This window comes from Medicago sativa, chromosome 5, assembly GCF_051527215.1.
Source record: "Medicago sativa cultivar Bolivia chromosome 5, Bolivia_mono, whole genome shotgun sequence".
In the NCBI taxonomy this organism is placed as follows: Eukaryota; Viridiplantae; Streptophyta; class Magnoliopsida; order Fabales; family Fabaceae; genus Medicago; species Medicago sativa.
The window spans coordinates 67,862,842-67,878,461 of NC_140753.1; the positions used below are offsets into that span (position 1 = coordinate 67,862,842).

Here is a 15,620-nt window from a genome sequence, read left to right on the forward strand (position 1 = left end):
TCGATATATACAATTGGGGGGGGGGGGGGGGGGGGGTGTCACATGGAAATGGTTGGGTTAACTGTTCTTTATGGAAATAGGTAAAACAATGATTAGGTCATTGTCCAAATAGTTTAGTTTCACGACATTTGATCAAAATAGTTAAGTAAATGGGGTCACATGGCAATGGTTGGGTTAACTGTTCTTTAAGGAAATAGGTAAAACAATGATTAGGTCATGGTAGATCTGCTTCCCTTAATTACTTAAAAACTCGCCCCCTTGGTTACAATTGGCCGAATAGTTTAGTTTCACGACATTTGATCAAAATAGTTAAGTCAATTTCTAGTTCACTAACCTTTTTCTCTAGTTACGACCCCCTAACGTCTTACGTGAAACTATATCCATGGACGGTTTGATTGTATGCCAAATTATTGTCACAAAGCAATTGAACGATTAAAATTTGCTCAAGCCCTAAAGCTAAGGTCAGTAGTCATCGAGACCAAAATCAGTTTATGAACATTCGTAAACGCATAAAAAGCATTAAGAACAATTATAATTGAATAAAACCAAGCAATCATTTGTAATCAAAGAACTTTTTATAAATTACATGATGAAACATTTACATAGAAGTTCCTCCACATGCCCTAACATGGAGAATAAGCTATTCATGCTTACTAAACATGTACAGATGAATATGAAAATAAATACAAGAGTAAACGATCACCGCCCGATGATTCCTTAGCTTCTGGTCGCTCGTAACCTTCCAAAATCATGTTTTTCCCTTTTTCTGTTCGCTAGAGAATTTTTCTGCACTAACACATGGCTTCTATATTTATAGGTGCATGTTTCCAAGTATTCTAGAAATGACCAAAGCACTCATCACACATGGCGCAAAGACTGAACAATCTAGAATCCCATCAAATTTTGCGATGCATAGCCCAAAGCACACATCCCTCGTTGTGTCATGGCAAGACACTTTTGATTTCTTCATTCCTTGTAACAACTATACCCCAAGAATTTAGATCGTAAATCTTGTAAAAAGCATAGTACGGTCACATTGTTGTCTGGTTTGGGTGATTTTCAATGGTTCCAAGGTCATATATACAATGTTCTCTTCTAGCGTTTGAAGTCTAGGGGGTTATATGAAGGTTACACTTACTCATGCTTGTACTAAATCAATAGATTGTCAACTCGAGGAGTATATATTGTTAGACACTATTGTTGTTATTTGTATTATGTGTTCTCATCATAAATAAACAACAATACATTTAATTTAGTTTTCTGATTTGGTACAAATTGTTTAACTAGTTGGGTTTTTCTCTCATTATGTCGGCTATCTTATTTCTCTTGTTCCATTTGTTTGCCTCTTTTGAACCAAAGAGATCTTATACGAATTTTCTTTTCACTTAATGGTTTTTTTCTTCTTCTTATAAATGGTACTCAATCGATGCTCGTGAAAGCTTAATTATGGGTATATTTTCGCTAACTTAGTCTATGACGTTTCATCGGTAATGGATCACTTTAAGGTGACTTCTTATAAAACAAATGTTAGGAGTGGTAATAATGGAATACACATGATAATAACACACTCATCATTTTTTCGGAAAAGCTTGTCATCGTTACAAATACATAGTCTGATGCAAATTTATACATGATTTCCACTGATGAAATATCTATCTATACTATATAGTGGCAAGATAGATAATACACCATAACTGAAACTGCTGCACATCTATGTATGCCTTTTTTTTATATCAACACACAACATTATTTTTATTCATGAAATATATTACTGAGAAAGAGTGCATGGTGCATGATGATATCATTATGATCAGTTTTGAGTGTTGTCCTCAGTTTGCACGGCACCGTGTCCACCGTGACCACCATGGCCACCATGTCCACCGTGTCCACCGTGACCACCTCCACCGTGGTTGTAACCACCTCCACCGTGGTTGTAGCCACCTCTACCATCGTTGTAATTACTACCACCTCCATATTTGGCATCATTTACTTCATTAGTCTTTTCCTCAGTTTGCACGGCAACAGATTCAGCACCGCCATGACCACCGTGACCTCCACCACCATTGTAACCACCTCCACCGTGACCACCGTGTCCTCCACCACCATTGTAACCACCTCCACCGTGACCACCGTGACCCCCACCACCATTGTAACCACCTCCACCGTGGTTGTAACCGCCACCACCATTGTGGTAACCACCTCCACCGTGGTTGTAGCCACCACCGTGGTTATAACCTCCACCATTGTAACCACCACCATGGTTGTAGCCACCACCATATTTGGCATCATTTACTTCATTAGTCTTTTCAACAACCCCTGCAAACAAAATATATATGAATCTTTAAATGAATAATAAGGAATATCAAAACACCGGTGTAATGTTTGAATAATTTTACACCACTCAACAACTTCTTATTGAATATATTTTTCTTTTTTTTGAAGGGAACTTCTTATTGAATATATAATCATAACTTCTTATTGAATAATTATATATATATATATATATATATATATATATATATATATATATATATATATATATATATATAGACACACACACACGTATGTATGTATGTATCATATTGATCATCTTTGTACGTTATGAAGCAAGTTTGAAATCATTTTTTTATATAATATTGAGGTGCATGAAGATTAACGTTTACAAAGAAAAGAATTAATTAAAATGCATAAAATATATAATTAAGTATTAAAGAATTATCCTTCAAAAAAGTAGGAAAGAATTAAAACATATATCTAAAACGCTCATGAAAACATATATATAAAGAAACATAATATATAGCTCACCCTTTTTAGCATCAGTGGAAGTTTCAGTTAAGTCCCTAGCGGACATCACTGAGGAAATAAGAGCCATAGCCAAGAGGCTTAGCATGAGGATTGCCTTTTTCGAATCCATTGTTCAATATCTGTTTAACTGTGATATTTTGTAGTGAACTATGATAAAACTAAGTAAGAAGTGTGCTCTATATATAATGGAGGGAAGGAGGGAGATGTAGGGACATTTACTTGCTAGTTGAGAAAGTAGCTAGTGTGTATATTGCTTTTTAGATTCATAATGTATCTAGTCTATATTATAGATCAGATACGTTTTTTATACAATTGATTTGAAAAATTAAATTTTGGTTTTAATAGCGATCGGATGATGTATATATCTATAAATCTATAAATTTTGAACTAAAATAGTTGTATGATGATTTTGATACCATTTATTTTGACTACTCCCTTCGTTCTAAAATAAATGATCTTGTTGATTGTTTTAAGAGTATCAATGCACATCTTCAATCTTTAATATCTTATTTATGTATTAACAAAAAATATAAAAAATTGATATTTTGAAAATATTAATTGAGATAAATCCAAAAATATCTTATATATTATCATTTGTCTTTATGATAGTAAAAAAGTTGATCAACGTATATTATCTATACTTTATATAAAGAAAATAAGGGTTTTAGACCGATTTTATGTTGGCTTTTTTGTTATTCTAATTAATCCCTTAAAAATATTTTCATATAATAATATTATATTGTTGGTGTTATTAAAAAAGAAAAAATAGTTATATTTTTTATATTATTTTTGTCATTGAAAAATACAAATATGGTTTGTTGAGTTTGTTATATTTAAAAGTCATAAATATCTATACTTATAATTTTTTATCTATATCAAAAAAATTATATAAAATATCGTTTCTAATTTACATGCAAAATTTCTATAAAATATCGTTGTTAATTTACAAATGTTAATGTAATAAAAATAACAAAAAGATGAATATGTGTCTGTCTTTTCACTAGTATGAATAATAGACATATAGTCAAATAGAGACACTTATTTCATAATTGAGAGAGTTGTAAAGATTAGGGGTGGACAGCGGACGGTTTCGGCCGGTTTTCGGGTTCAAAATCCAATTCCGAGTCAACCGACGGTTTTAAAACACTAACCCATTTCCGACCATTTTTAGCGTCGGTTCTGGCAGCGTCGGTTCCGGCGGATGGCGGTTCTGGCGGGTGGGTTCAGTCGGTTCTTCATGAACAAAACCAAAACTTGAAATCTTTGAAACATGAATCTTTCTGCACCACAACAAAGGAAAACAGAGAAGAAAAATCCAGCAAAGAAAAGATTTGCATAGTAGTTGTTATTGAAGAAAGATCAAAGACTTTGCTACCCGCATCAACATTGAACAGATCTGGCTACAAAAGATATTATTAATCACTTATTTGCTGCAACATTCATCGTTGTGGTTGTACTACTGGAGAGTGGAAACTAGAAAGCTGCAACATTCATCGTTGTGGTTGTACTACTGGAGAGTGGAAACTAGAAAGATATAACATGGTAACTGAGTTTGTCTTTGAATAATAATAATATGATATAAACAAAGTTATTTAAATCTTTAAAGTAAAGAGTTTAATTTCAACTTCCTAGACACTAAAAAGAGAGAGAAATAGCTATCTGATGGATTTGAAGAGACTAGACAGGCTAACCCATACACTACTTTGCAGTGTATTACAGCTGTCCTCTATCTAACAAAAAAAATTTCTCTCTCGTAGCTGTGTAGTACATACTTATCATTTTGTGATTGGTTGAGTAACGGGCGGGTTCGGATACCGATGGGTGTAATTTTGCAGACCGAGCCCGCCCGAGCAAACCCACCATTAACCGTTTTTGTCACTTTTTTGGACCCGAAGACCGAACCGACCCACCCGAAACACAGAAAAAGGGAACGGTTTTATCGGTTTCTGGACGGGTCGGTATTATCTGTCCACCCTAAAGATCGAAGGCTATGAAAATGGTGATGCATTCTTGCATGGACACAAATATAAATGCATAGTATTTGGTCACACATACATCAAAAACCTTTTTCTCAAAAGACTAAATCATTTTATTATCAAGTTCTTTTTTATTATTAGAAAAAATATTTTTATGTGTGTGTGCCTAAACACTGTACATTTATATTTAGACTTTCTCGATGAATTATGTCTATTTGCTATTGGCTGAAAGTGACGTTTTTGAAAGCATGCTATTGGTTCGTACTAGCTATCTCATCCCATGGAGATACATATCCAGAAACATTCATCATATGTTAAAAAATCAGCAAAAGAGTATTACAAAGGTACACTTAAACTTTATAAATAACAGTTTGTTGAATGCTACTCCTTTCGATCTTATTTTTGACATTTGAATCAACGAAAATTGATGTATTTAACCAAATTTCTAACTAGACACATCACATTTTTTTGACCTAATTTTTTTTTTTTGGTGAAGAAGACCTAAATATTTCTTATAAATAAGATCGGAGATAGTAACTTTTAACCTTCTATAATTATATTTCCTTCAAAACGATTACACAAATTAAATAAGAAACAAACTACGTTTCTCAACTATAGATTCCTTAATTACTCTAAATAGCAAGGAAAAACATAAGTAAAAGCTTAATACAACTAAAATATGAATAAACATTGCAAACTAGTTGTTATAACTGCTTTTCTCTCTTGAATAATTCATTTGTTTTGACTTGGTTTTACAATTTTTCATTAAATCCAAATGAAACTAAAGTGATTGAAAATGGGCTGGTTTGCCTCAAATCAATCAGGTTAATATTTTAAAATTTAATATTTTTTATTAATTTTTAAAAAAAAAACTTTAAAAATATTATAGATTTTTTTATCATAATGAAAGAAAAGACACAAAAGAAACACTAAGAAACTCGTTGTCGAAACACCTTAGAGGCATCAACAAACAAGACGAGATCCAACTCTGTAGGAAGGGAATCTCATAACTTTATGGCGTCGACATTCTTTGCACCAAATTAGGTCAATCAATCAACACACTCGTTGTCTTCTCTTAAAATATGATTAAAGGAAATCAACCACGAAAGATAGATGGACTTCCTAATGATAGAGTTAAAGTTGCATGAGGGTGGGAATCCTTATGTTGGACAATTAAAGTTGCATGATCCTTATGTTGGACATTAGTGATCAAGTCTAATGCTAACTTGGAAATTCTTATATATTATTAAAATAAGTATATAGTTTCAATGACAAAAATTAAATACATTGACTAAAAATACATTAAATCAACATATTTGTAAGATAAAACTATTAAAACAGCATGGTATTTAACAATAAGGAAAAGTTAAGCTGCTTTCTTTTTGGTGGATTTTCTCTTTTGTTTGCTTGACCAATGGTTAATTTCTTTATGTTTTGTTGTTTTTTTTCCGTAGTGACTTTGTTATAAAATTTTAGTGTTCTACTCTGACACGTCTTGTGATAGGAAGAATATTTTTTTGGTAGTAATATTTTTGTAAAATATAAAATATTTTGTTGTGACAATAATATTTTAGTTTTTATTCAATAAATAACTATTTTTTAAGTTGGACTCTAAGCGTTAACAAATGTAGTTATAAATCTCACATAACAAAGAGGTCGGACAACAAAGATTGAACCTACGAAGATGTGTGTCAGTCAACTCCTTACGAGTTGAATCAACATTTATTGGCTATTAAACAAGTATCTAAACTATACTCACATAATGCTAGTTTAAGGGGAAGAGGCCACGACCCACGCCTGGCCCTCCCTTACTGTTCAACTGAAGTACTATGTTGAATTAAATTGCCAGCAACAAACCATAACCAGACTCACCCATGCACTTATTTGAGTTTTCCTTTTCCTCCAATTCTAACAAAATTTCGGCATTTGAATATTTAATGTTTCTCTGTTTTTTCCTATAGATACAAATTTGCAGTTATGAGCATTTAATGTTAAGCAAAAATATCGCAGAATAACACTACAATAGAATTTTGTTAAATTACTTCTCAATTAACCAAATTATCTTTCTTTTGTCTTCACCAAAAAAAAAAAACAAATTATCTTTTGTAAGGATCCAGTTACGCAATAGCCAAACAAAAACTATATACTTCTTCTTTCTTTTTTTTTTTTTTTTGACAAAAGTAAACGATATTCATTCATTCAAATTGATAGAATACATCGATACAATATAAATTCAAATTCGCTAATAACAAAAAGGATGAATCTGTGAACAAACTCGCAACATCCATGTTAATAGCATAAAACGACAAAGTATCTATGCCTACAAATATGACTAATATGACTATATTCAAGTCTCCAGAATGCTCATGTCTCCGGATCTGCAACGTTGACGACGCCAAAGTCATTGTCATTGATCGGATCTGCACTTGCTCAAAGCTAATCTTTCAACCTGAATCAAATAAACACCGCATTAAGACGGGAAATCAAATAAACACCGCACTAAGACGGGAAATCAAAAACACACCGCACAAAGACGAGAAATCAAAACGAACGAGTCGTTCAGAGACGACGAAATCACAAAAACAAACGAAAGAAAACAGAAAATATGTGAAATCACTTATTTAATTAGGATATAAGGAAAAAACAACTTGGAGGGGTGATTTTTGGGTCAAAATTGACGCTAAATCACCCCTCCGACAAGAAGAAAAAGAAAAAAGGGGTGGCGGCTAGTATTTTTTATTTTTTTTTAAGAAAATACTATATATACTTTTATTGTGATATATATATCCTTGGAAAGAAAAATCAATAACTGTTACTATCACGCACTGAATTATTCATAATTTAATATGAATAAAATTGAGGTGTAATTAACATTTGTAATATTTTTATGCATAATTTTATTAAAATTGTGGTGTTATAAATATTTTTATGATATCTTAGATTTTTTAGTTATGACCATACTCGGATCACTAGGATATTTTTCTCATAAATATAGAGAATTAATACTGAAGAACACTCCTACTTACACTTGTTCGTAAAATGAGATCGACAATAATAATAAACAACTTTTAATTTCATAAACATATTTAACATTTTATTTTTCTTCTATCTTTTTTTTTATCATATCATTAAACTATCACATATATCAATTTTTTTCCTCTTTATTTTAAAGCATATACAAAACATTTTCCAAATGAGATAGCAAGATTTTTCTTTTCAAATGAAATTATTGATTCCATATTTAGAGAAGGGGCTAGTTGTTTCTCATGCAACTAATAACATAGACCACTCATTTGATAACAGGGAAGTGAGAAGAATTCACAGAACACTTGGATAGGTCATTTTCTTTCCAAAGAAAAAACTAGGATAGGTCATTTGGTTCCCCCATTCGATTAATTCATTTCAACACTTTGACATTATTGAGACATTAAATGCAATCGATTTTTTGTTTTGTTTTTTATGATTAAAATCGACATTGTTTTTTGATGAGATTCGCAAGTGGCACGCCACGTAATTGTACAAGTTCAACATGCATTTGACTTAAGCAAAAACATTTTCCATCTTAGATTAGATCACGTGTTTGTTCTCATTGTTAGAATCCATTTTTGTCGTGTGGTATTATCCGTTTAAGAGGAAATGGATTTGTTTAAGTGAAAACCACTCTAAGTTTTCTCAATTGTTATAATTTAAATTATTAAACATGAAAGAGAAAAAGAGATATAAATATTAGCGTTGATAGGTCTTTATCCCTGTAATATAGGTCATTTCCGGTTTTACACCTTGTAATTTTTTTTTTTGATTTACCCCCTATAAAAAAAATTGTTTTGATTTATCCCCCTAATAGGCTAAACAAAAACGAAAATTTCTTAAAAAAAAAAATAAAATTGGTTTTTGTTTGGCCTATTAGGGGGTAAATAAAAAAAATATTTTATGGAAGGGTGAATCAAAAAAAAAATTTATAAGAGAAAAATCGGAAATGACCTATATTACAGGGGGTAAAGAGCTATTAACCATAAATATTATAAAGTAAAAAGTATATTGTGCTTGTGTTTGAGATTAATAATTGAGAAAAATTGAAACCGTTTCAATTGAGATTCATTTCCACACTAAGATGGTTGTAAGTTTTTGGGTAAAATATGTTTTGATACGTGTAAATATATGAGCTTTCAATTTTAATCTTACATAATTTTAATATTAATTTTAGTCCTTACAAAAATGATTATCAGAATAATTGGTTCTTCATGTCAAATGGATTGCTATTTGAGCTAAAGGAATCATGACTAGATATGTCATGCAGACATTTTGATTGACGTACGATGCTGACTTGTCAATGTGAGAAAAACATAAGAGGGGTTGAATTGTGTAGGATTTTTTCAAAAAAAAAAATTTCTAAGTTAAAAATCAATCATAGAATGCAAAAGATAATCAGAGATAAGAGAAGAGATGATAATCAGATATTTATACCGGTTCACTCCACAATCTAGGATTATGTCTAGTCCTCTCACACAAGAGAGATTTTTCCACTATAATCACATAAGATACAATTACTTAAATACACAAATCTAAGATTTCATGTCTCACCTTGAGGACTTCTATAATCAGAGTTTACAAATAAGATTTATTGTTGTTTATACTTTATACTCAAAAGTAACCTAAGTTAAGCTCAAATGATTTCTAAACGCTTAAGAAATTTTATGATAGGAAGTTTGTAAGAATTTTCTAAGTGTTTATGTGTGCTTGAAATTTGATCAGAGTTTTGGCATAGTTTAAAAGTTTGTACTTCTCTGTCTTCTTCAATATTCAAGGTCCTTTTATAGGAGAACTAAATAGAGTTGTTGTTTAAAGAGATTGTCAGCGCATCAAAATCTATCTTTAGATTTGAAAACTTTTTTTCCAATGGATAATTCAGTTGAGTAGTACTTCATATTTTCTCTATTTCTTTTAGAATGATCAGTTGCTTCCTCTTTGTCAATAAAATTTAATTTTTCTCCTGTTTCTGCAACAAGGTCTTCATTTAATTGAGCAAGGACAAAATGTATTGCACAACATGGACAATGATGTTCCATCAGAAGAAGATAAAACTGATCAAATATTCTTCAGATCGCTCATCGTTGACATCATCCTCCAGAGCCTGTCTGCTCAGAGCTTGTCTTGATGCATACTGATTAAAACTTTAACTTTTCATTGACTATCAAAGTGTTGTCATTAGAGCTTGCCTTGAGTACCAAAAATGTTCTTCTTAAATCAGAGAATAATGTTTCAGAGTCAAAATGTCAAATTCTAACTCAAAATTTAATTATTTGGTCATACACTCTTGAATAAACATTAGAGTGTCCAATTGTTATTTCATATATGTATCATCGAACTTTAGAGACATTGTTCTAAAGCCCACTCTGATTCATCAACTCATAATTTTTTAATTTAAATTATCAAATGTTTACTTTAAAAAATTCAATGAAAAAAAAAGAAAAAACTCATGACCATAATTCTTGAATCCCTAATTCCCAATTTCTTCTACCTACTTCCATGAACTAGATGAGTGTTTCACATATATGAGTATGATTAATTTTTCACAGTCTTGGGTGTGAGGAATTTTTCAAGCACTAAACATATAATCTTTTCGGGAAAAAGTTAAGCAAGTTTTTTTCATTTAACCGCAACCGACAAAAGAAATAGATATCACTTCGTCGTTACTTTGCACAACAATGTCTTCTTCATCCTAAACAACACTCTTCATCGTTCTCCAATGCTACAAAAACACCATTGTGAAGGTCAAAAAATTGCAAAATCCTAATTCTACAATTAAAATCATAAGAGAATCATTTTCTACCAAAATCAAAACTGCTTCCAATAACTTGAAATTAATCTCTAAAGCTTAAGCAAGATGACACAAATGTTTCATCGTCAAAGTTGGTTTCGTCATCGTTGAAAGTGGCTGAAGGTGGAGAATAAGCTTTTATAATAAAACGAAACGGTTAGAAATCTCTTTATCCATTTTCCACAAACCCATTAACTCTCTCTCTCTCTCTCTCTCTCTCTCTCTCTCTCTCTCTCTCTCTCTCTCTCTCTCTCTCTCTCTCTCTCTATCCCCTTCTCCATGGTATCTTCAAATTTCGTCATCTTCATGGAAAACTGATGTTTGACTTTAGAAAGTGTACAAAATCGTCATTAAGTAGTAAAATTTATAAGTTAGTATCGACGTAGATTGTAAAATCTCAACTTAACTACGCTAATAGTTTGGATATATACAATTGGAAGGTTTCACTTGGAAATGGTTGGATTAACTCTTCTATAAAGAAATAGGTAATAAAACAATGATTAGGTCATGTTAGATCTGCTTCTCTTAATTACTTAGAGACTCGCACCCTTGGTTACAATTGTCCGAATAGTTTAGTTTCATGTCATTTGATCTAAACATTTACAATTGTCCGAATAGAAGTTCCTCCACATGACCTAACCTAGAGAATTAGCCAATCATGCTTACTAAACATTTACAAATGAATATGAAAATAAATACATGACTAATTATCACCACCTGATGATTCCTTAGCTTCTGAACTGCTTTGGTCGCTCCTAACCTTCCAAAATTACGTTATTCCCTTTTTCTGTTTGCTAGAGAATTTTTCTGCACTGGCACATGGCTTCTATATTTATAGGTGCGTGTTTCCAAGTATTACTGAAATGATCATTGCCTGATACGTGTCGGTTGTTGCGCATCACACATTGCGATGAGGTTGTAAACTTTGTAATTCCTTCAATAATAGTATATAGCACCCGTCGCGCATGGCGCCAAGACTGAACAATCTGGAATCCCATCAAATTACGCGATGCATAGCCCAAAGCACACATCGCTCGTTGTGTCATGGCAGGACACTTTTGATTTCTTCATTCCTTGTTCCAATTATTCTCATCAAAATGTATGTAATAACTATACCCCAAGAATTTAGATGGTGAATCTTGTAAAAAGCATAGTGCGGTCACATTGTTGTCTGGTTTGGGTGATGTTTAACGGTTCCAAGGTCATATATACAATGTTCTCTTCTAGTGTTCGAAGTCTAGGGGGTTATATGAAGGTTACATTAATTCATGCTTGTACTAAATCAATTAGATTGTCAACTCGAGGAGTATATATTGTTAGACGCTATTGTTTCTATTTTTATTATGTGTTCTCATCATCAATAAACAACAATACATTTAATTTGGTTGTGTGATTTGGTACACAGTGTTTAACTAGTTAGGTTTTTCTCTCATTATGTTGGCGATCTTATTTCTCTTGTTTCATTTGTTTGCTTCTTTTGAACCAAAGAGATCTTATACGAATTTTCTTTTCACTTAATGGTTTTTTCTTCTTATAAATGGCACTCAATCCATTGTCGTGAAAGCTTAATTATGGGTGTATATTCGCTAACTTAGTCCATGATGTTTCATCGGTAATGGATCACATTAAGGTGACTTCTTAAAAAACATTAGGTTTTCTAAATTAAAAAAAAAAAAACAGTTGTTAGGTATACAAATATAGATATCCCAAATTCTCAGATCCATTCATTACCTCATTTTATCTTTGCTTTAAAATTATTAAACTCTCAAAAGATTATATATCAAATTTTTGGGAAAACTAACAATTTACTTTCTAACAAAACACAATATTTAGAAAGAAAGAAAAAAAACAACAAAAAGTTAGAATACAAATTGAATCCATTTAATTCTTAAATTATATAATATATATAATGGTTTTACATCAATTAATATGAGCCATATTAATTTTTTACACCAATAATTTCAACCCAAATTTTTTTTAATAGCAAATAGAATATATATGTATGTATGTATGTATGTATGTATGTATGTATGTATGTATGTATGTATGTATGTATGTATGTATGTTATGTATGTATGTATGTATGTATGTATGTATGTATGTATGTATGTATGTATGTATGTATAATAAAAAAGTAGCTTGACCAATAACCGACAACACCACCAAAAGGAACCAAAAAAAAAAAACACCAACGCCAATGACCCAAATCAACTACACCAAAGAATAAGACACAAGCACCAAGACAAGTCCCCCACACAGTAACTACCGGCTCAATCAAAGAATTGGTTCCACCACCCATTCATAGTGAGAGCAAGGCGAACCATGTTGGGACTTGAAAAACCAATAACACAAAGAAAATTGGGCCTTCTGAACCAATTCCTCCACATCTAAAATCTTATCGATAAACACAAAATCATTAATGTAAGATGTGTCACATTGTGTAAATGGTGTAAATTTCAAAGTACTAATTTTGCTTCCTACTCATAAAAGTTGTGAACTTTATCTGAAAAATTATGATATATTAAAAATATGTATTATAAACAAGATCGACCCAAGCTATAGGCAAACTACGCATTTTCCAAAGGCCTCAATTTTTATTTTATTTTTTTGTACCTATTATATTTGGTACCTCATATTTTTTTTAGGGAACCTCATATTTATTTATGGAGATAAAAAATTTAAGACAAAATGATACAATTGGCTGAATGATATAGCAATTGATATACTTAATTATATAGAAAGACTTGGTATTCTTTTCCAGATGCATATATTACTTATAGAATAATGTTAACAATTCATATAACTGTTGTGTCGGCCAATTTCGTAAGATGAACAATGTGTCAACAATGATTAAATGAATTTGTTTTATTGTCGATTGAAAAAGAATTATTAAACCAAACCAATTACAATAATTTAATCGATGATTTTGCATTCAAAAAAATTTGAAATCATTTTTAATAAAAATATTACTTTTGTAAAAAAAAAATACTATTAATAATTTCTTTTTCGTACAAACTAGTAATAACTTAAAATACTCCATTTTAGATTTCGGGTTGAGCATCAATAGATGTTGGACCGGCCCTGAAGAAAAAGTTTAATGCTATGAATTTTTTTATCGGTAAATTTCATAGAAATTTAAAAGGAGAGGTAATAATGGAATACACATGATAATAACACACTCATCATTTTTTTGGAAAAGCTTGTCATCGTTACAAATACATAGTCTGATGCAAATTTATACATGATTTCCACGGATGAAATATCTATCTATACTATATAGTGGCATGATAGATAATACACCATAACTGAAACTGCTGCACATCTATGTATGCCTTTTTTTTTTTTTATATCAACACACAACATTATTTTTATTCATGAAATATATTACTGAGAAAGAGTGCATGGTGCATGATGATATCATTTTGATCAGTTTTGAGTTTTGTCCTCAGTTTGGTCGGCACCGTGACCACCGTGACCACCTCCACCGTGGTTGTAACCACCTCCACCGTGGTGATAACTACCTCCTCCGTGGTTGTAACTACCTCCACCATGGTTGTAACTTCCTCCATGGTTGTAACTATCACCACCATATTTGGCATCATTCATTTCATTAGTCTTTTCCTCAGTTTGCACGGCAACCGACTCAGCACCGCCATGACCACCGTGACCTCCACCACCATTGTAACCACCTCCACCGTGACCACCGTGTCCTCCACCACCATTGTAACCACCTCCACCATGGTTGTAACCACCTCCACCATTGTATCCACCGCCACCGTTGTGATAACCACCTCCACCATTGTGGTAACCACCTCCACCGTGGTTGTAACCACCACCGTTGTAACCACCTCCACCATGGTTGTAACCTCCACCGTGGTTATAACCTCCACCATTGTAACCACCACCGTGGTTATAACCACCATGGTTGTAGCCTCCATATTTGGCATCATTTACTTCATTAGTCTTTTCAACAACCTCTACAAACACAATATATATGAATTATTAAATGATTACCTTTTTAAATATATATCTATATATAGGGTCATGCTAACCGGTGCTCCTAGGACACTGGTTAAGAAGTCAAAAATAGTAATATTTGTATTATCAAATCATACCTGTGTATGTTTAGAAAAATTTTTACACCACTCAACAACTTCTTATTGAATATATAATCATAATAAATTTTATAAAACTCACAATTATATATATACATCATCTTTGTACGTTATGAAGCAAGTTTGAAATCATTTTTTATATAACATTGAGGTGCATGAAGATTAACGTTTATAAAGAAAATAATTAATTAACATGCATAAAATATAATCCTTCAAAAAAGTAGGAAATAATTAAAACATATATCTAAAACGCTCATGAAAACATATATATAAAGAAACATAATATATAGCTCACCCTTTTTAGCATCGGTGGAAGTTTCAGTTAAGTCCCTAGCGGACATCACTGATGAAATAAGAGCCATAGCCAAGAGGGTTAGCATGAGAATTGCCTTTTTCGAACCCATTGTTCAATATCTGTTCAAATGTGATATTTTGTAGTGAACTATATATGATAAAACTAGTAAGAAGTGTGCTCTATATATAATGGAGGGAAGGAGGGAGATGTAGGGACATTTACTTGGTAGTTGAGATGGTAGCTAGTCTGTATTAATTCATTACATTTTAGATTCATAACGTATCTGGTCTATAATATCGACCAGATACATCTTGTATTCAATTAATATAAGAAATGAAATTTTGTTTATAATATTGATCGGATGATGTATATGACTATAAATTTTGAGCTAAAATAGTTGTTTGATGATTTTGATATTCCGTCCTAAAATAAGTGATCTTGTTGAATGTTTCAAGCATATCAATGCACATATTTGATTTTTAATATCTTATTTATGTATTAACAAAAAAAAATATAAGAAATTGATATTTTGAAAATATTTATTGAGACAAATTTAAAAATATTCTGTATATTTTTTTATTAAAAAATATTTTATATATTATCATTTGTCT

General features: G+C 31.6%; 1 protein-coding gene across 7 annotated transcripts; it reads right to left on the reverse strand.

Annotated features, from left to right (window-relative positions):
- Positions 1 to 1,554: 1,554 nt before the first annotated feature.
- LOC146924311 (cold and drought-regulated protein CORA) lies at positions 1,555 to 15,164 on the reverse strand. 7 transcript variants are annotated; one of them, XM_085709344.1, is made up of 3 exons: positions 15,010 to 15,164; positions 14,412 to 14,576; positions 1,555 to 2,199 (listed from the first exon to the last, which is right to left on the reverse strand). In XM_085709344.1, exons 1-3 carry the CDS (start codon positions 15,116 to 15,118, stop codon positions 1,811 to 1,813), a joined length of 663 nt encoding a protein of 220 aa, XP_085565470.1. In that variant the 5' UTR covers positions 15,119 to 15,164; the 3' UTR covers positions 1,555 to 1,810. The 7 variants fall into 7 exon arrangements, with proteins under 7 accessions (XP_085565470.1, XP_085565474.1, XP_085565469.1 ...); XM_085709348.1 differs by having other exon boundaries at positions 1,555 to 1,941; positions 14,316 to 14,576; XM_085709343.1 differs by having other exon boundaries at positions 1,555 to 1,899; positions 14,100 to 14,576.
- Between the last annotated feature and the right edge of the window lie 456 nt (positions 15,165 to 15,620).

What these genes read in the sequence shown, in the direction of transcription:
- LOC146924311 (XM_085709342.1), bottom strand. Translation starts at nt 15,118, where the DNA reads ATGGGTTCGAAAAAGGCAATTCTCATGCTAACCCTCTTGGCTATGGCT. An exon ending in TTCCACCGATGCTAAAAAGG is followed by an intron (nt 14,577 to 15,009) that starts GTGAGCTATATA and finishes TTGTGTTTGTAG; the next exon opens with AGGTTGTTGAAAAGACTAAT. An exon ending in TGGTTACAACCACGGTGGAG is followed by an intron (nt 1,900 to 14,078) that starts GTGGTCACGGTG and finishes ACCACGGTGGAG; the next exon opens with GTGGTCACGGTGGACACGGT.